This window comes from Mobula hypostoma, chromosome 7 (assembly GCF_963921235.1).
Source record: "Mobula hypostoma chromosome 7, sMobHyp1.1, whole genome shotgun sequence".
NCBI classification, from domain to species: domain Eukaryota; kingdom Metazoa; phylum Chordata; class Chondrichthyes; order Myliobatiformes; family Myliobatidae; genus Mobula; species Mobula hypostoma.
The window spans coordinates 38,649,935-38,672,471 of NC_086103.1; the positions used below are offsets into that span (position 1 = coordinate 38,649,935).

General features: G+C 41.2%; 1 protein-coding gene across 6 annotated transcripts in view; it reads left to right on the forward strand.

Annotated features, from left to right (window-relative positions):
* Positions 1 to 22,537, forward strand: part of LOC134349243 (transcription factor 7-like 2) — a 234,064-nt gene that overhangs the window by 161,220 nt on the left and 50,307 nt on the right. For all 6 annotated transcript variants that reach the window (XM_063053270.1, XM_063053271.1, XM_063053273.1 and 3 more), the window contains exons 4-5: positions 14,560 to 14,692; positions 22,200 to 22,290. In XM_063053270.1, the coding sequence (XP_062909340.1) occupies positions 14,560 to 14,692; positions 22,200 to 22,290 (224 nt within the window). The remainder of the gene's footprint in view (positions 1 to 14,559; positions 14,693 to 22,199; positions 22,291 to 22,537) is intronic.

Below are 22,537 nucleotides of genomic sequence, written 5' to 3' on the forward strand. Positions count from 1 at the left end.
GGTACATACATTGATTGTATGTCCATTAAGTGATGCTAGGCTGTACATGGATGACTGACGGGAAATAATAGTGTTTCGGAAAAATGATGGTGGAGGGAAAGAAGCTCCTCCTAAATTGCTGAGTGTGAATCTACGGGCTCCTGTCCCTCTGCCCTGACGATAGTGGTTACCGCCAGCTTATCGCACCACCTCTGGAAGATATTCTCAATGGTGTGGAGGATTACGCCCATGATGGAGCTGGCTGAGTGAGTGGAGGTGTTGATCAGCCATACTGCTTGGGGAAAGAAACTATTCTGAGTCTGGTAGCTCTGGCATGGATGCTATGTAGCGTCCTCCCTGATGGAAGTGGGGTTGGGGGGAATTCTTCATGATGTACAGACCCTTTTCTAGCTCTTTTCTGTATTTATGTCCTTGATGGCGGGTAGACTGGTACCAGTGATTTGTTGGGCAGTTTTGACTATCCAATGTAAAGTATTCCTGTCTGTCACAGTGCAGCTTCTGTAGCAAGCAGTCATGCAGCTTGTTCAGATGCTCTCTACTGCGCCTCGCTAGACTGGCGTGAGTATCAATGTGCAAAGTCCACTCATTGGCAAACTTTCCTGACTGTGTGGGATCTGCTCTGGGACCATGAGAGCTTGTATGTGATGTTCACTCCCTGGAGTTTGAAATTGCTTGCAGTTTCCATTGCTGTGCCGCTGACGTAAAGTGGGCTGTGAGTGGTGGGAATTCTCCTAAAGTTGATAGCCATCTCCTTTGTCTTGTTGACATTAAGGAAGAGGCTATTTGCTTGGCACCAGGCCTCGAGCTCTTCCACCTCCTCTCTGTAGGCCGTCTCATCATTGCTGAATCTATAAATTAATAAATTAAATACAGAGTGGAAAGACAAAGGAATAACGAGGTGTGTTTATGTTTAAGAAAAATGATGGTGGAGGGAAAGAAGTTCTTCCTAAATTGCTGAGTGTGGACCTTTGGGATCCTGTACCTCTGCCCTGACGGTAGTGATTGTGGCACCACCTCTTGAAAATATCCTCAATGGTGCTGAGGGTCATGCCCATGAAGGACCTGGCTGAGTTTGTAGCCATCTGCAGCCCTGTGCAATCCTGTGCATATGTGCCTCCAAGCCAGACAGTATCATTCAGCTCCCTCGTACCCGGAAGGTGTGAAGGAAAAGTCGAGAAGAGAAAAAGCACATTGTGGCACCCAAGTTAAACTCCTCCTTTATCACGACCCTTCCCTCTATTTCTTGAGTCCTCCGCTGACACCTTGCAGTACGCGCAGAAAATATTAATGAGATTTAAGACCCAATACCCAGCCAGCAAATTGGGGATAACATCATTCTGTGTGCCAAATGATGAGTCAAGGTCAGCCATGTCACATTCACTGCTGAGTCAGAAAATTGTGAACAGCGAGTCACGCTCCAAAGGCATGAGCACAAGCGCAAACTCTAGCTCACTGCAGACAGAGGAGGTATGGAGACATTAAATTCAAATCAATATAAAATCACTCATGGATTTAAATTCAAAAACACTGGTATTATAAGGTGTGACATGTTCAGTATTTAACATTCAGTGGACAATATATAAAAATGCTTGTTGTTGGTTGAAAATTGCTATCCCCAGATTGGCTTCCTCACTTCTTCATTGAGCAGGAAATGCTTTCAGATATTTTGGGATTATATAAGGTGGTATATTAATAAAACTTACCTTTCTATGTTATTGTCTTATTTATAATATTCAGAACAGATACTCAATGCAAACTATAGAAATCCATTGTGTATTTCTAACCCATGTTTAATTGTTTTTTAATGAACTTTTTGGCTGCTGCTGACATGATTGCATAAACTGGACTGAACAGCTGAAATGGTGGTCGTTGAAACAATAAAAATGACCACTGCGTCCTCTAAGCTGTGCGGGTGTGGGGCCACACAGTAACATAGCCTTTGTTTGTCGCACAGCTGGAATCTTCTTTTATATAATGTTAATATAATTTTGAAATCTATCTTAATTCATTATGTGTTAATGCATACAATCCGTAAATTTTCTAAATAATAAATGTACCACAACCTTTACATTGAAATATTTTAGAGTTTCAGCATATTTATATTTTCAGTGTTTCAAGTTACAACACTGTTACAAATTGTAACAATAAACACAGAATGGATGTCAGTAGCTGATTGTTAATAGACTGCTGGCCTGCTGAACACCTACACCATGTAGTCAAAGCATTGTACTTTTGCTATTGTGCCTGTCACTTGTGTTGTGAGTTGTGGTTTGTGTTTGTTTATATTACAAAAAAAACATTTGAAGTGCCGCAGTTTTCAGGCCTTGTAAAAGCTTCCTACTCAGATAATGGTTGGTCTGTGTGGCTGTAAAAAAAAACTGAAGGAATGCTGAGCATAGCAGGAATGTCAATCAGTAGATTCACAAGGTATTATTTGTCAGAGATACTTGCCTGAAGAGCTTCCAGGAATTTAGAAAAGAGTAATTAAGGGGCAGGTAGTGCTGCTAACCTCAAATGCTGCTTTCACCCTGTGATTGTCTTGGGACTTCTCATGTACTCCTGTTTCCTCCCATTTCTACTGGAGCACTGGAAGGTTTTCAAGGGAGAACAGGTTACTGGGAAATAGGTGGGAAATGGCACTTTGGGAATGCTGTCAGAGTTCCCTAGACTATAGGGACTATGTTATTACGCTTATATTTTGATTTTTCATGGCTTTGAAGCTCTTTATAATTTGTTTTGACAATAAAGCTTGCTTTAAATATGCACCCTAATGGGAAGGATTTCTAATAAATAGTATGTTATCCAAAAGATGCATTTTAATGCATCACTTCTTTAGAAAGCTGCACAATGTATGAGACGGTGGGGGGGGGGGTCATCGCCAATTTTTAAAGATTAACATAAGGGACACCATGTTTGAGTATTGCACTTCAGGATGTCAGAGTTCAGAGCTCAATTCCAACACCATCTGTAAGGAGTCTACATCCTCCCCATGGAAAGCGTGGATTTTCTCTGGGTGCCCTGGTTTCCTTCCACAGTCCAAGGGTAGAAGGTTCACAAACAAGGTAAAATCTACGGATGCTGGAAATCCGAGCAACACACACAAGGTGCTGGAGGAATTCAGCAGGCAGGCCAGACAGCATCTATGGAAAAGAGTAAACAGTCAATGTTTCAGCTTGGAACACCAACTGTACTTTTTTCCATAAATGCTGCCTGGCCTGCTGAGTTCCTCCAGCATTTTGTGAAGGTTAGTAGGTTAATTGGTCATTATAAATTGCCCTGTGATTGTGCTAGGGTTAAATCAGGGGTTGCTGGTCAGTGTAGCTCGAAGGGCTGGAAGGGCCTGGCCCAAACTGTATCTCAATAAATAAATAAACAACATGTTAAAAGACCTCAAGAAACAAAACAAACCAACACATTCATCTTTTTCTGCACACAAATTATTTACTGAATATTTGATTTCACCACATTAGTCAGAAACTTCATTTCTTAATTTATCACGATGAAACGGATGCCAAACTCCCATTTGCTAGATTTGAATCAACTGAAAAAAGGATTCTGATCTTCATTCAAAGCATGTGGAGGAGGAGCGTTGAAGGGAGTGCAGGCAGAGGAACAGCAGAGTCGGCCCTTGGCTACACCCTTACTAATGATTCAGGATGTGCATATGTATATTAAAAGACTTGCTCAAAGTACTTCTTCCTAGTTAAATTTAAATTCTTTCTTGTTTTATTAGCAGCTCACTTTTTGTTTTCTGTGCAGATACATTTCTAGATAGCCTAGAAATTGGATGCCATTTTGTTTTTACTGGTGCACTAAATCAGCACTATTATCATACCCCTCCAAAACCTGTTGTGAATTTGGCAGCAAAGTAGCAGGTAGTAGTTTCATCACCGTTCAAGGATCTGTTGGGTTGTGATCTGCATGTGTCCCTATAGAGGTCACCCAACTGACCACAGCTGCTGCCACTGCCTTGCAGAGTGACCAGAGAAGGGTGTCTGGCCTCTCAGACACACTCCCTACGGCAGCCAGAGAGCCGTCTGACTGCTGTAGAGCAGGTCACGGAGGGAACACCAAGTTTCTCTGAGGAAGACCATGTATGATGAAGAAAATTAATACCAGGAAGGACAAGCCATGTACCATGGAGTAATGCCAGAAAAATGTCAGGGCCATTAGGTTTGTAAAGTAAATCTTCAACATCAATGTAAAAGCTGCTCTTATTGACACTTAACACACACACACCACTTGTTCTTTGTAACTAACAACAGGCAACAGTTGTTTGTGGACCCACAGATTCCAATTTATTTGAGAAGAGCTCAATGTACTCTACATTGAGCATACATGCCCAATGAAGGGCAAGTATCAGACTGGTATCCTAGATCGAGATGTGAAGTGACCTGTCCAGTTTTGCAGTTGACACAATACCATCTGGAAATAATTGCTAACATGACTACTTCACATCACACTAAGACCACTAGGAGAAAAAATTGCTAGGGATCCATTATCTAGGTAATTAATAATCTTTTGCTAAGATAATCAACACCTTTAGAATATTAACGAGTTCACAGAGTTTACTGGAAGTGCAATAAAATCAGTGCAGGAGTATTTTGAAGCAGTACATGGTTCCTTTGATAGACACAAAAAAAAACTGCAGATGGAAATCTGAAACAAGTTTCCAGAAACACACATCTGTGACAACATTTGCAGGAGGAACACAAGAGTTAGCATTTCATGACAATGGCTCTTCTCAGAACGGGAAAAATTGCGAAAACGTATAACATACTTGTTTTCTCAAATAGTTGAGTTCTGACAAAGCATCGCTAATCTGAAATGATGACAGTGTCTTTCTCTCCAATAATGCTGCCTAGACTGCAGAATATTCCTGAACAATTTCTGTTCTTGCCTCTGCTCCCGTTGAAGAGTTTCCAAATGTTCCCAGATACCCTGTTCTCTGTATTATCTGCAGCATTACCCAATCTAAAAGTTGTAAGCCAAGACCTTTATGGTGTATGTGGCACTGCGCTCAGTAAAGCAGGAGAACTATGCCACCTTGTGCAGGGTATTGTCCTAACTGACATAAGTCGAGCGTTCTGGAGACAAAAATCATTCACAAAAGCAAAGCATGGCAGATGTGAAATTAAAAACAGAAAGCGATGGAAACATCTGATAGATTGGGGGTTTATGTGGAGAGAGAGCAAGAGAGTGGCAATATTTCATCTTGTTTGCTTTTTGCCTGAATCTTCCCCAGTGGTTTTCCTGGGGAACAAAACATCCTGTATGCTGATGCATGAAAATACAAGTCATGCTGAATCTCTAAATGCAAAGCTATAGTTTTGCTTCAAATTCAACGTTCCTGCTGCATTTCCCAATGAATGAAACAAGAAACAGCATTGAGCACTGAAGATTAAATAAATGACTCTCAGTGTTCCCCAAGGACTGTCTGAAAATCCCCATTATTATTTAGTCCCATTAAAATATAAAGAAACCATACGAATCATTTAAATTATAGGCTTTATCATACCTCATGGTCTGTTTTCACCATAAACTCAGAGTAAATCAACACTATTCTTTACAGGGAAACCGCTGAAACAATTACTTTTTCCAATCCAACAACGGTTTGTACTTCTTAGACTCTATACCCACTAATATTTCCAGGCTAATTTACAACAAGCTGTACAAAACCAGGGCAAAACCATTTCAAAATGATCTATTTTAAAAATAGCCTCTTGAAGTGGTTTCAAATGGATAATTAAAGCATGAGCCAGTTGCTTTCATGTGAGCACATGGGAAAAACTCATTGAAGTCAGTTCCAAAGTACATAAAAAGCAAACAGAATATGCAAACTGAAACCAAAAGCTATCACTGTCGACTGATGTATATTAAGATAGTGATCCCATTAATTGAAAAATTAGCTTACTGCCTTAAGCAAACTTACTTTTTGATTGATTGAGTCGGTTCTTTTTAATCATTAGAAATCGGTGACCTGTAAGTGGTGTTCTGAAGCTAAACATTGTTCCCTGACATTGTAAAACATGGCTTTCAGGGAGTTGTATTTTATTTTACCAGGTAATTCTTTCTAAGGATGACACAGGGTGAGCAGTGCATTTCATAAAATCATTGAAATGGAATCATAGAGGCTACTGGGACCCAGCATCCAGTGTTAGCTCTTTGAAAGAACAACCGCACACCTTCTCACACTGCAGTTTTAATTTGTCTCAGTTATCTGTCCAATTCCATGTTAAAATGGGTCAAATTACTTAATTCAAGTGATGGGCCTCTGATCTCAGGCTATGCCCTCTGATCTTAGACTCTCCCATCGTAGGAAACATCCTCTTCCTATACGCTTCCTCTAGGCCTTTCAATATTTGATAGATTTCAATGAAATTCCCCGTCATTCATCTAAACTCCAGCAAGAACAGACCTAGACATATCAAATGCACCAAGTACATTAACCCTTTCATTCCCACGATCATTCTCGGAAACCTCCTCCAATGGTGGCAAATTCTTTCTCAGATATGAGGCCCAAAATTCACAACAATCCAAATGAAGTCTGACCAATGCATTATAAGATTTCAAATTACATTCAAATTACTCTTATATTCTAATCCCCTTGAAATGAACATGAACATTGCATTGTCTTCCTTACCACAGACTCATCTTGCAAGTAACCCTTCAGGGAACCCTACACAAGGACTCCCAAGTCCCTTTGCACATCTGATTTCTGAATTTGCTCCAAGTGTATGATCACACATTTCCCTACACTGCATTCCATCTGCCACTTCTTTAACCATACTCCTAATCAGTCCAAGTAAGCTGCTCTGCAGACTCCCTGCTTCCTCAACACTACCTGTCCCTCCACCTGTCTTTGTATCATCTGGAAAGCCATCAATTCCATAATCATTGACATATAACGTAAAAAGAAGCGGTCCCAATCCTGACCCTTGTGGAACACCACTAGTTATCAGCAGATAACGAGAAAAAGGTCTTTAATCCCACTCTTTGCCTCCTGCTGGTCAGCCAATCTTTTGTCCATGCTAGTATCTTTTCAGTTGTACCATGAGCTCTTTATCTTGTTATGCAGCATCTTGACAAAGGCCTTGTGAAAATCCAAATAAACAGCATCCACTGAATCTCCTTGGTCTATGCTGCTGGTTATTTCCTCAAAGGGCAACATTTCCCCTTAAAGAAACCATGTTGACCAGCCTATTTGATCATGTGCCTCCAAATGCCCCAAAACTTCATCCTTATTAATGGACTAGATAGGTCAATTATAGGGTAACTGACCTATAGTTTCTTGTCTTTTTCCTCCCTCTCTCGAGGTTGGAGTGACAGTTTCAGTTTTCCAGTCCTACAGAACATGGATTGATCAATACTAATGCCTCCACAGTCTCTTCAACTACCTCTAATGAAACCTGGGGTATGTTGCTTCAGGTCCAGGTGACTTATCTACCTTCAGATCTTTCAACTTCCCAGCCACCTTTTTATTATAGCAACTACACTTCCTACTGCACCCTGACATCTGCATGCTGTTGGGGTCTTTCACAGTGAAGATTGACGCAAAATGATTATTCAGTTCGACCACCATTTCTTTATCTTTATGACCACCTCTCCAGTGTCATTTTCTAGTGGTCTGATATCCTATGTAATATTATTGACTAGCTTACCTTCATATTTCATCTTTTTCCTCCTTATTGCTTTTTTAGTTGCAATGTGTTGGTTTTAAAATCTCAGACTCAAACTCAGTTTTAGTATCACTGGCATATCTTGTGAAATTTGTTGTTAATGGGCAACAGTACATTGCAATACATAAAAATAAAAAAACTGTAATTTACAGATTGAAAAAGTTGAGTTAAATATATAATGCAAGAAGAGAAAAAAGAAGTAATGAGGCTGTGTTCATGGGTTCAATGTCCATTCAGAAATCTAATTGTTGTGGAGAAGAAGCTATTGCTGAATCATTGAGTGTGTGCCTTCAGGCTCCTGTACCTCCTCCCTGTTGGTAGTATTGAGAAGAGGGCATGCCCTGGGTGATGTGGGTCCTTAATGATGGATGCCGCCTTCTCCAGGATGGCAGGATTCGCAAGACATTACTTCCTACAAAGCAAAATCCAATAGTATGAGTGGCAGCAAAGCTTCAGTACCAGATGAACTCAACGCCTTCTATGCACGCTTTGAAAGAGAGAACACAACTACAGCTGTGAAGATCCCTGCTGCACCTGATAACCCTGTGACCTCTGTCTCAGAGGCCGATGTTAGGCTGTCTTTAAAGAGAGTGAACCCTCGCAAGGCAGAAGGTCCCGATGGAGTACCTGGTAAGGCTCTGAAAACCTGTGCCAACCAGCTAGCGGGAGTATTCAAGGACATTTTCAACCTCTCACTGCTACAGGCGGAAGTTCCCACTTGCTTCAAAAAGGCAACAATTGTAGCAGTGCCTAAGAAGAATAATGTGGGCTGCCTTAATGACTATCGCCCGGTAGTACTCACATCGACAGTGACGAAATGCTTTCAGAGGTTGGTCGTGACTAGACTGAACCCCTGCCTCAGCAAGGACCTGGACCCATTGCAATTTGCCTATCGCCAGAATACCTCACAATGGTTCTCCACACGGCTTTAGACCACCTGGACAACACAAACACCTATGTCAGGATGCTGTTCATCGACTATAGCTCAGCATTTAATACCAGTATTCCCACAATTCTGATTGAGAAGCTGCAGAACCTGGGCCTCTGTACCTCCCTCTGCAATTGGATCCTCGACTTCCTAACTGGAAGACCACAATCTGTGCAGATTGATGATACCATATCCTCCTCGTTGACGATCAACACTGGTGCACCTCAGGGGTGTGTGTTTAGCCTACTGCTCTACTCTGTAAATACACATAACTATGTGGCTAGGCATATTTGAAATACCATCTATAAATTGCTGACAATACAACCATTGTTAGTAGAATCTCAGGTGGTAACGAGAGGGCGTACAGGAGTGAGATATGCCAACTAGTGGAGTGGTGCCACAGCAACAACCTGGCACTCAATGTCAGTAAGACAAAAGAGCTGATTCTGGACTTCAGGAAGGGTAAGACGAAGGAACACATACCAATCCTCATAGACGGATCAGAAGTGGAGAGAGTGAGCAGTTTCAAGTTCTTGGGTGTCAAAATCTCTGAGGATCTAACCTGGTCCCAACATATTGATGTAGTTATAAAAAAGGCAAGACAGCAGCTATACTTCATTAGGAGATTGAAAAGATTTGGCATGTCAACAAATACACTCAAAAATTTCTATAGATGTACCGTGGCGAGCATTCTGACAGACTGCATCACTGTCTGGTATGCGGCGGGGGGTGGGGGAGTGGGAATCTACTGCACAGACCGAAAGAAGCTGCAGAGGATTGTAAATCTAGTCGGCTCTGTCTTGGGTACCAGCCTACAAAGTACCCAGGACATCTTCAGGGAGTGATGTCTCAGAAAGGCAGTGTCCATTATTAAGGACCTCCAACGCCCAGGCCATGCCCTTTTCTCACTGTTACCATCAGATAGGAGGTATAGAAACCTGAAGGCACACACTCAGTGATTCAGAAAGACGAAAGGGCTGATTTTGGACTCTGCCATCCAATTCCTAAATGGACATTGAATCCTTGGACACTACCTCACATTTTTTAATATTCAGTATTTCTGTTTTTGCACATTTTAAATTTTTTCTATATACGTTTACTATAATTGATATTTATTATTATTTTTATTTTGTTTTTTTTCTTCTATATTACATATTGCATTGAACTGGTGCTGCTAAGTTAACAAATTTCAAGTCACATGTTGGTGATAATAAAGCTGATTCTGATGACCAAGCTTGAATGTCATAGATCTAGCCCTCAGCAGTCTATGAATCTCCTGTTTCATTCACGGCTTTAATTCAGGTATATATGGTATATTCTTGTAGGCACACACTCGTCCACACAGGTTTTAGTGAAGTCAGTGACAACTGTGACGTATTCATTCAGATTCGAAGATGAATCCATGAATACCGTCAAGTCCACTGACTCTGTTTAAAACAGTCTTGTAAGCTCTCCTCGTCCTCCCTTGTCCATATCTTCTTGGTCCTTTCTACTGCTGCTGCTGTCTTCAGTCTCTGCCTATACTCAGTAGAAGTACAGCCAGATGACCAGACTTTCCAAAATGTGTGCGTGGGATGGCATGGTAAGCACTCTTGATGGTAGTTTAACAGTGGCCCAGTGTGTTGGCTCCTCTGGTTTCACAAGTAATACATTGGTGATAATTATTTAGGGACGTTTTTAAGCACAGCTGGTTGAAATCCCCAAAAATGATTGGGAAGGCGTCAGCATGTCCTGTTTCATGCCTGTAGATGACGTCGCTCAGTTCATCTAGATGCAGGTGTCCCCAGTCTGGGGTCCATGGAGTCCTTGCTTAATTGGTATTGGTCCATGGCATAAAAGAAGTTGGGAACCCCTGATCTAGAGCTTGTTTGATGCGAGCCTAAGGTGGAATATACACCGCTACCAAGATGACGGCTGAAAACACCCGTGGCAGATAAAATGAACAGAATTTGATTGCTACATGTTCCAAGTTGAGTGAGCAGGACTGACACAGCGCCACCATGTTTGTGCACCACGAGGAGTTAATAATAAAGCCTCCTCTACATTTGAAAGACAGCGGTCCTATCTTGGTGGTGAATCGTGAAGCTAGTGAGCTGTATCACTACATCTGGAATGGTGGGGGATAACCAAGATTCTGTGAGCTCCCAATCCTCTAGATCCCCACCAATTTTTGCTATACTGTGTGACCTCTTTTTTCCTTTTATGCTGTCTTTGATGTCCGTTGTTAACCATGGTTGCCTCGTCCTTCCTTTAGAATGCTTCTTTTCTTTGGGATAAACTAATGCTGCATCTTCTGAATTATTCTCAGGAAACACCAGCCTGATAGTGTCCCCTTCCAATCAACTTTGGTCAGTTCCTCTCTCATACCTCTGTAATTTCCTTTACTTTAATACCAATACATCTGATTTTATCTTCTCCCCCTCATACTACAGAGTGAATTCTATCATACTATGATCACTGCCTCCTAAAGGTCCCTAAAGCTTCCTAATCAAATCTAATTTATTACACAACACCCAATGAGGAATTGCCTTTTCCCTAGTAAGCCTGACCACAAGCTGCTCTAAATAGTCATCTCATAGGCACTCTACAAATACCGTCTTTTGGGATCTAGCACTAACCTAATTTTCCCAACCTACCTGCATATTGAAATCCATCATCACCATCATGATGAGAAGTGACTTGACAGTAGGCTATCCACCTGGGCCTATTCAGCAGTATTTACATCTGTAAATAGGTTGTTCCAATTTAGGAGAACTAGAAAAGACATTACAAATCATAAGTAGAAGAAGTATTCCCCAACTCAATTGACCTGGAAAGACGGGTGAGCGGAAGACAAAATATGAAAGCCATTAATCAAATCTACAAACCTGAAAATAGGGGAGATGGGACAGGAGAGGGGACGGTGTCTGGATCCAAATGTGTACATAACAGTTGTAGAGTTGTTTTTTTCTATCTCCCAGTAACAACAGTTGTATTGTGTCACATGCCATTGTGACAGGCATTGAGCAGCCTGACCAACAATTCTAAACACATCACTGCAGAGACCACACAGAAAAAGATAATATTCAGACTCAGCTATTAACTCTTTATGGTCTTCCTTGGAACTCTCACCATCCTGTCCCACCAACCCATAATGAATTCTGTGCCAGTTAGTGAGTATTCAGGGATGAATTTTATAGCAGGTCGATTTCATGGCCCTTTTTTGGCCACTGTCCCATCACATCACCCACACATAAGGGGCAATTTATAGTACTAAGGGCTAATTAATGTACTGAGTGATATTTTTCTGGAGCCTTGGAGGAAACCCTGGAGAAACCCACACAGTCGTGGGAAGAACATGCAAACCCTGCACTGAAAGCTTTGCCGGTCACGTTGGGTTTAGACTGAGGTGGAGGCTCCTCTCTCCGCGGCGCCATGCTCCTTTAAAATCAGCTTCACAAATTCAGCATCAGTGTGTTCAGCATTTATTCCTTCACAATACATCAAAGCAATAGATTTATATTCATGCAAAAGCAAAGGAAGAGTGACTTTGATACAGAAACAACAGGAGAAAGAACACTGCCGGCAGACCAGAATTTGGCTTTTATCCAATTCCTCTCTATTGAGAAGTTGAATACAAATATCCCCTCCACCAGCAGTGTGGCTTTATTATGATGATGACTGTGTTTTGATATATGGTTAGCTATTTAATGATTAGCAATATAAGCCCGTTTGGAAATAGTTTTGTGTATAAGCTTGTTACACTGTATCTGAGCAGTATTGCAACCTGAAGCTCCGGAGGGTCCATCCTGACGCATTTCTGACTCTGCAGTCAAGCATGTCATTTCCGCTCCCCTGGCTCTCCCACGACAGCAGCACTGAGAGTAGGAGTTCCACATGCAACGAGACTGTGGCTGAAAACCCACATCCAATCATTCTGAGATACTGAACCTCAAAAGCACCAAGTAAATCCCACTGAAATGTCCCAGTAATTATATTTTAACTTTATCAACTCACATGTAATTATCAACCCAGTTCAGCCATGAGAAACAAAGATGTGGACGGAGGGCTGGAGACTAAGCCATTCCCTGGAGAAGAGTATATCTCAGCGTGCATGATCTTCAGGAGCTCAAATAATTATAAGGTTGATAGAATTAATAACAAAATTGACTATTATTAGGGAGAAAAACTATAACAAGTAGGATAGAAGGCAGTGACGAGTGAACTTTTGTGATGAAAAACAGACAATGAAACGGTATCTGCTCCTCTGCCCTGTCAGACTCCATAACAATTTTGTGTTCAGCGAGTTCATCATGAAGTCAAGAGAACAAAGACTATTTCAAGGATATTCTTCCTTAGACAAGTGAACAGACTTGTGCACAATCACAGGTCCCCATCTAGATGAAGTACGAAACCAGTACTCTTGCCTCACTGTGCTTGAACGGCCTGGGTAGAATGGACATGGAGTGGATGTCTCCAATAGCGGGAGAGTCCAGGACCAGATGGCACAGCCCCAGAGGAGAAGACGTCCCTTTGGAACAGAGATATGCAGGAATCTCTTTAGCCGGAGGGTGGTGAATCTGCCACAGACGGCTGTGGAGGCCGAGTCATTGGGTATATTTAAAACAGAGGCTGATAGGTCCTTGATTAGGCAGGGAAATGGGGTTGAGAAGAAAATAAGATCAGTCGTTATCAAACAGCGGAGCAAATTCAGTGGGCGGAATGGGTTAATTCTGCTCATATGTCTTTTTGCTCTTGCATGCTTGTAGTGTTGTACACCGCAACAAAATTCAGCTCCAATAAGTGGAATGAACTGTGGCAGCCTCTCCATGACCCAACGTGGATGTACAGTGTTCCTAAGGCCAGTGAGTGCGGAGGACCGATGAAGAATTCTCTTCATATTCTCTGTATAAATCCACAAACGCTGATGGGATCATTTCGTGTAAATTGTGTTTAAAACAGTACCTGTCAAGTCCTTTAGCAAACACAAACCACTGCTTTGTCCAACACTCTATAATTGTAATAGGCCAGAATAGAAACATAGAAAATCTACAGAACATTACAGGCCGTTCGGCCCACAATGTTGTGCCAACCATATAACCTACTCTAGACATTGCCTGGAATTTCCCTACCACATAGCCCTCTATTTTTCTAAGCTCCATAAACCTATCTAAGAGTCTCTTAAAAGACCCTATTGTATCCACCTCTACCACCATCACTGGCAGTGCATTCCACGCACCCACCTCTCTCTGTATGAAAAACTTACCTCTGACATCCCCCTCGTATCTACTTTCAAGCACCTTAAAACTCTGTCCCCTCATGTTAGCGATTTCAGCCCTAGGAAAAAGCCTCTGGCTATCTACACGATCAATGCCTCTCATCATCTTATACACCTCTGTGAGGTCACCTCTCATCCTCCGTCGCTCCAAGGAGAAAAGACTAAGTTCACTCAACCTGTTCTCATAAGGCACGCTCTCCTAAGGTTCCTATTCTCTTTTTGGCTTAAGGCATGGAGGTTTTGCAAGGGTTCCAGAAGTTTTTGTGTTAAGAATGTGGTACAGAATTTACAGCAGAGGAACAATCTATCTCATCAAATGATGATATCTTGGAGGTTTTTTCCCGTTGAACTACCTCTCATCTCACCACACCTAAATGCAAAAATGAACTTTATATTGTATGTGATTCATACCATGTCATCTGGAATATTTGACAAGACAATGCACAGGATGCACTTCAAAAATAAGACATCCTTTTCTAATGCAAATCAGTATTACCGAAGCATTGTGGTGTTGGAAGTAACTCAGCAAAATGAAACTGGCCAGAGATCATTAACCTGAAACATCAGTGCTGCCTCCCTACTGAAATAATCCAGCATTTTCTTAAAGTGGGTGGGACTAGGTTATAAAAAATGGTTATTTTTCTACTCCAAGGGAAAAAGGTCTGATTTTGTAAACTTTTTTTTTTGTCTTACAGTCTAATAAGGTTCCTGTGGTGCAGCCATCCCATGCAGTCCATCCCCTCACGCCCCTCATCTCCTACAGCAATGAGCACTTTGCCCCCAACTCCCACTCGCCGCACCTGTCAACCGAAATCAACCAGAAAACAGGTAAGAGCACCAGCTCTTTAGATTGGCCTTCTGCCAGTAATTTCAGGAAGTCAGCGCTGGTGATGAAATAACAGCTGCCACGGTAAGATATTGAACGTCAAGTGCAGGAGGAACACAGGTGAATACCCCATCTCACAATTCAGTAGAACAGCAAATTTGGGGAGACAGGACACAGACACACACGTAAACACCTCCCCCCTCCCAAAAGGCCTGGGTCTAAAATGCTTTACCAGAGTAGAAGTGGAGTGATATTCATTTAAAATATGTATAGCTGTGGGAAAGGATAGGGAACTGGGACTAGCTACATCTCTTTTACATGTAGCTTGTAGAACTCAATGGGCCTAATGTCCTGTTTCCCTGCTGTTACCATTCTGTTCTTCTGATCTTTAGTGCAGCAGAGTGCAGATGTCTGTAGAATTAATTCACTCCACAGTTCCCATTGAAGGACCTCGGTGTCCCCTTTAGCAAAATGAAAGAAAAATCAGAGTACAGGTCGTTATGGGACTTTGTTGGTTGCAAGTTGGTTGCAGGTGGTTTGAGTAGTATGGAGAGGTCATAAACCTCTCACTGTAGCAGTAGCCATGACAATAAACTGGAGGAAAAAGAATCGATTACGTTTTGCAGTGGTCTCCAAAAACTTTACTGAATAGAAGTGCATTCATTCAAAGGACAATAGACAAACTGTCAAATTTCTCTGAATCAAAATATGTCTTCAGATATATAAAAAAACTCCCCATGCTGGGCACTTGAAGAGCTTCCTGTTATATTTCCCATTACTTTTTTATGCAATTTGTCTTTCTTCAAAGGATCTTCTATGAACCTCTTGGCCATTTTGTCAGATATTTGTCTCCAGCAAGAAGAAAGGACAAAAGAAAATAAGACTGGAAAAATTGATGCTGAAGTTGGCATTCATCTAGAGTACTTACTGTGTCAGCACCTTCCAGAAGAATTAAGGCCAGCCATTCACATTTTCTCCTAATTCTGCTGAAAAAAATCCCCATCACAGTCCCTTTACACCTCCATTAAGAGAACTCCCTGGAGTACTCAGTGAGTAAGCACTTTGTATAATGCACTGCCAACCTCACAAGCCAGAAGATTGCATCCTAAAACACACTGAATTAATTGATGTCAATCAGGATTTCTGCTACTATCTATTGAAAAGTGAAAAATTGGTGCACAAGGCAAAGTTAAAGTCAAGTTTATTGTCATATGTGAAAGTACATCGCTGTTCAGGTGCAATGAAAAAATTCCTGACCCAATGGAACTATTGTACTGAATTGCATTAATCCCAAAGACAGAATGACCAATCAAAATAGAAAACTCAGTGACAACCATGGAAAAACTTATTCAGTTTTTTTTTCCAAATAAACCGTGACAAATGTAAATGCCAGCAACATTATGCACGAAATGTTTCTCAGGTGATAGACAGTGGTTTAACCTTTTCCTTCCTAAACACCCTAAACACATGTACATCAATTAACAAAATGCACATTTGTGATATAGTTATGTCAGGGATTGGATCATAGATAACACAGAACAGCCCAAGTGATCTTTACATAGTGCGTAATCTCTAAATGTCAGGTAAGGTCAATATGACAATAAGCTTTGGAGTCTATGCTATATAAGGAAGTTGCGTCGTCATGTTTGGGAGCTTTGTGGTCAGATTGAATATGTGTACTTGGAGTTTGCCCTGAAAACCTCGTTGGAGGATGAATACCAGAGTTTGTATCAGAGGAAATAATCTTGCAATCATTTCATTAGCATTTTCTCATAGCAAAGCTTCATTTTATTGATGTGCATTTTTGGCGTGGATCAGTAAGATACGTAGTAGGCTTGATATTCCCTTTCAGCTTTATCCCATACTAATGTCTCCAGGGATCTGTTGTGCAGATTGCAGAATTGGCTAATTTGAAAGTGGACACATAACAGTAAAACACATTTCAACTCCAATGGAGGAGGCAGAAGCTTCAGAGAGAAGAAATATTGCTCCCTTGGTCATTCAAGAGGGGCATGTAACTCCTGATCAACGAGATACATGCCAGAAAGGAGGTCCCATTCCCATTCTTTATAAGATCCATTTGTCCCAGCAGACCCTCCATAAGAAGAGTAGAGTACACAGCTTCATTAGTCATCTCTAGAGGGAAAACCTTCCAAAAAATGGAGCAGTGCTGGAAGAAATTTTATGATCTCCAGGACATGTCATGTGAATCTGCTGATGGATCTACTTGAAAATATTTTTCATGTATAGGTCTAAGATTATTTTAAGGGCAGTTGCTTGTCAGGACATGTTGTAGAAAGATATTGAAGAAATTAGAACTAAGATTCTTTCCATTCATGTGGCATAATCAGTGGGGATAACATACACAGAATGTTTGAGGGTATTTTATTTAACAAATAGGCTCTCTTTGATCATAATTGGTGTGCGATGTTAGTTTTCAAGATTTTAATGGGGAGGTGATATTTTGGTTTGTAATAAAAGCTGAATATACTGGAGTACACAGTGTATCTTGGGGTCCGTGTATATCTTAATGCTTCCTCATCAGACTAGAAAAGTAAGAAAGAATATGAGGTGGAGAGATCAGCTCTTCTCTTGGATGGCACCAAAAGCAATTGTATCAAACTTGATCTCCATCTTATCACTGACATTCCTTTAGATTTTTTGTGTCCTATAAATAGTTGTTAAAAAAAACTGCAAACAACCACAAGGTAATACTGAGTTCCCCAAAAGGGCATTGGCTCCAGTTTATTTGGAGGCAGAAATGACTTCACACTAATAATGATTTACTTTGGTGCACACTTGGCACAAGGGAAATATCAACTGCACCAAGGTGAATAACATACAAAAGTACCTGGAATCTGAAGCGTCTGATACAGTTTCACCAGCAATGATCTCCCATTCAATTGGACTCCGCGGCAGCCAAAATGATCAATGTTCAAGGTTAATATTCCAGATGGTAATTTGTCCACTCATCAAATTCAGTGTACATCTTGGGTGCATTTTGGAACAAATTTTCAAAGTGATTCAGCTCAGTTTGCCATTACCCTTAGTACCAGCTGTCTGTATACAGGAAATTTGTAAGTCACGAATTCCTGTGCACACTATTCTTAAGCTTGTCCAACTGTAGCAATGAATTAGTCATTTACTTATTAGGACTCTGAAGGGTCAGTAAAGCTGACTGATAGCCTTGTGCTAAATCTACATTCCAGTGTGGAGTATTGTGCTGGTTTTCAATAGGATAAGCTGTTTCATTGGAAATTTAAGTGATTATATGTCATTTAAACTTTGCAGCAAGACTGTAGATAACTGTTATATTGCAGCTGATTCGTCAAATCTTAAAGAAGAAGAGGTACAATTGTGGCTGCTAAGCTGACATGGCAACACATTAAAATGTGGCCTTTCATCATTAAATGCACAGAAGACACACAAGATAATGGATCATTCAGGAGTGAGGACTCAGTTTAGAAAGAAAGATAATTTCCTGGCCAACAGCTGTGGAAAGAGGTGAATGAAACAAGATTATGTCACCAATATTTCATGTATAATCACACAGAATATTTAGAAATGGTTGGTCCTGTCATTATCATCTCGCATTTAACAGATTTACATCCTGGTTAATACTTTCTGCACAGGAGGAATAATGCACTGGATAGAGTCTAGATTATTGCACAGTCCTTACATAGAAATTGGTCAATCAGATTAACTTGACTGAGGACATTGCTATGGTTTATTAAATTAGAAATGAACTAATTCTTGCAAAGTATTCAAAAGGATCATTGGTTAGAAATAAGGCAATGAAACTTAATTGACCATAAAATGCTTCTTATTGTCCAGAGAAAATTAACAGTACTGTATAAATATGGCTACCATAAGGTTAGTAAATGTTCAGGAGTGATTGGGATGTGGACTTGTTACCACTGAAAATAATTTCTCTAACCCAGCGTGCACTGGACTTGGGGAGTCATCTTTAAAGATCGCTATTGAACACAAAAAGTAGTGGATGTGGCCCAGTCCATCACAGGTAAAGCTCCCTCCCCCACCACCCCCCCATTAAGCACACCTACATGGAGCATTGTTGCAGGAAAGCAGCGTCCATCATCAGGGACCCCCACCACCCAATTCATGCTCTTTTCTCGCTGCTGCCATCAGGAAGAAGGTACAGGAGCCTCAGGACTCACACCACCAGGTTCGGGAACAGTTATTACCTTTCAACCATCAGGCTCTTGAACCAAAGAGAATAACTCAACTTGCCTCCATCACTGAAATGTTCCCACAACCTAAGGACTCGCTTTCAAGGACTCTTAATCTCATGTTCTCAATACTTATTGCTTATTTATTATTATACTTTCTTTCCTTTTGTATTTGTACAGTTTGCTGCCTTTTGACTACTGGCTGAACATCCAGTTGGTGTGGTCTTTCATTGCTTCTGTTATGGATTTATAGAGTATGCCCACAAGAAAATGAATCTCAGGTTATCTGTGGTGACATATATGTACTTTGGTGATGAATTTACTTTAAAACTTGTACTTTAAAGATTGAATGCAAAGTGAGCACATTTTTCAACCTATTTCGGTGCCTATGTGCCCTACTATTCCTGCTCATGTCAGTACCTAGTGACCACATCAGGGCAGGTATGTGTGGTTGCAATTTGTTTGAATGCATGGCCAGCATCTGCTCTCTGGGGTTATACATGAATTAGATATAGTCAGCACCACCGGGACCAGCGGTGCCATGATTAGCATCTTCGCGTATTTGGAGATGCAATTGCTGTTCCGAAGCAGCTAAAAGCAAATCAAAACACCCAAACACTAATCCCTCTGACCTACACCATGTCCATACCCCTCCATCCTTCTTACACCCGTGCCTATCCAAACGACTCTTAAAAGCCTGTAATCTATTTGCCTCTACCACCTTACCAAGCAGCGCATTCCAGGTGTCCATGCCAGTATAAATATTACTCTGCACGTTGCCCTTTCACCTTCAATGCATGCCCTCTGGTATTAGACATTTCAACCCTGGGAAACAGACACAGTCTGTCCACTCTAACTATGCCTCTCATAATCTTATTAACCTCTATCAGACCTCCCCTCGGTCTCCAGCACTCCAGAGAAAACAACCCAAGTTTATCCAGCCTCTCGCGATAGCGCATGCCCTCTAAACCAGGCAGCATCCTGGTAAACCTCTTCTGCACCCTCCCCAAAGCCTCGACATCCTTCCTATAGCGGGGCGACGAGAACTGTATGCAATTCTTCAGATGTGGCCTAACCAGAGTTTTATAAAGTTGCAACATAGCCTTTAGAATTCAGTGCCTCAACAAATATAAGCAAGCATTCTATAACCCTTCTTAACTATCTTATTGACCTACGTAGCCACTTTCAAGGATATATGAACTTGGATCCCAAGATCTCTCTGCTCAGCAGTACTGTTAAGTATCTTGCCCTGAACAGTGTACTGTCCCCTTGCATTTGTCCTACCAAGGTGCAACACCTCACATTTATCTGGGTTAAACTCTACCTGCCAATATCTGCAACTGATCTACTGTATATCACGTTGTATTCTTTGCCAGTCTTCTACACCATCCATAATTCCACCAATATTACTCACTAACCCATCCATCTAGATCTTTTCCAGGTCATTTACACAAGTCCCAGCATAGAGCCCTGTGGAAAACCACGAATTATAGACCTCCAACTCGAATAAGTCCCTTCAACTACCACCCTCTGTCAGTCTGAATCCAAACAGTCAATTCATCATGGACCCCATGCATCTTAATCTTCTGGATTAGCCCTCTATAAGGCACTTTGTCATATGCCTTACTAAAATCCGTGTAGACAACATCCACTGCCCTACCCTCATCAACCTCTCTCATCACCTTGTCAAAAAACTCAGTCAAGTTGGTAAGGCATGACCTGCCACACACAAAGCCACACTGGCTCGCCCTAATTAGGCCATGAGTTTACAAATGCTCATATATTCTATCCCTAAGAATTTTCTCCAGCAATTACCCTACAACTGCCGTGAAAGTTTGAGAACTAGGAACTACGTATTAAAAACTTGTGGGTTAATGCCTTTGCTTGGTTCCTGCTATGGCTCAGAACTGCAATGCCAGAAGTTGACATTGGCTTCCAAGAAAACCACAGCAAAGAACTGCAAACAACTGAAAACGAAACCACAGTGTATTCTGCACGCTAATCTTTGAGAACATGAAGGAGTCAGTGGGCTTTAAAAATAATTCATAGACTTTTAATTTATAAATGCCCACAGTCCAAAGTGTATATGGAACTATTACTTGGAAATACATTTATGAATGCTAACATTATTAGAGCTCCGCAGCTAGCTCAGTGGGTATATCTATTACATGATGTTGTTCTGAACATATGGGGCAGGAAGTCTGCTGGCTCAGTTTCTTGCTTAAGCTGAGTTAACTGAATTTATTGGACCAAAAGGCTTTTCCGCTCCTGCTTTGGGATAGAGTGGGTGGGGAAAGACAGTTATCAGATCACAGCACACTGACCCTTGTGATAAAAGGACTTGTGTAATTATCAGGCATAGTCAGGGTTTGTGTCAGTAACAGTACCCCTCACAGTCAGGTAACTTGCTAACGCTCGCTATTTCCTCACAGCAGTCCAGGGAAGCAGAGAACTGATGTCGGACAAAACAACATTGTCATTCAGGAGGGATGCAGGCAAAACTAAGAAGACAATCCATGTTTGTCCTAAATACAACAGATTCTGCAGATGCTGAAAATCCAGACTATCACGTACAAAATGCTGGAGAAATTCAGCATTTATGAAAGGAAGAAAGACCAAACGTTTCGGGCCGAAACCCTTGACCAGGATTTTTTGTCCAAATTTTTAAGACAAAACTAATTAATGAAATTCAATGTTTTTCATATTTACCTCTAAAACTAGTATTTCTTAATATGAAGTAATGGCTGCATAATGGGGAGAACACTAAAATTCTCCACCCTGACCAAGCAACTCAGCCTTTTTAAAGGAGCACCACACAGTCTCTGTTAGAAGATTGATCACAGGCTTAGATGTCACTTCACAATCCAAGCACCCCATGGTGCTACATATGAAAGAAGCTTTGATCTAAAGTTATATCATTGTTACACTTTCCTCCCTGTAAGTCCCACAACCCTACAAATTCTTTTCCTTTTCAGACTTACTCGTACCCTTTATAAACATTTTCAACACTCCACTGCGTTTATGGTGAGGCAAAGAGATTATGGCACTAATCTTCACACTTGAGCACATGTTTCACTAGTAATTAATATTGTCCCAGTGTAGTATGGTGACAAGGGGTATCTGAACAGCTGGAAGCCTACATCTACTCTCTGCAACCCCATTCTGGCACAATGGGAAATATTCAAACTTAAGGATCAAAAGCTCTATAACATATCAATGCTCTGCAGAATGTCAGAGTACATGTATGTACAGGAGTTTGTAAGTTATTGAGTCTAAGTGGCAATTTAAAGTTTGTAATTGTCAGTTTTATTTTGTGCAGGTCTGCATAGATCTCCTCAGGGTCCAGATCTGGCTGCTTTCTACTCTATGTCTCCTGGAAGTGTAGGACAGATCACGCCTACAATGGGCTGGTAAGTGATGCATCAGAAAGTCTGGTTTGAGAGTCTTCCATCAGCGTGGTGGGAGAACTAAAGGTGAAAGGAGTGGCCTTTCACTCATCTGCACCAAAAAGAAAGGAAGTGTTATTTGTGCCCGGGGCCTCAATATACTTTGAAATTTTCAATGGTGGCTTTCATTTTCAATTCTCTTAACCATCAGTTCTGACCCAAAGCCAACCGCTCAAGAAGGATTTTACTGGCAGATTCAGCAGTAGGTCGG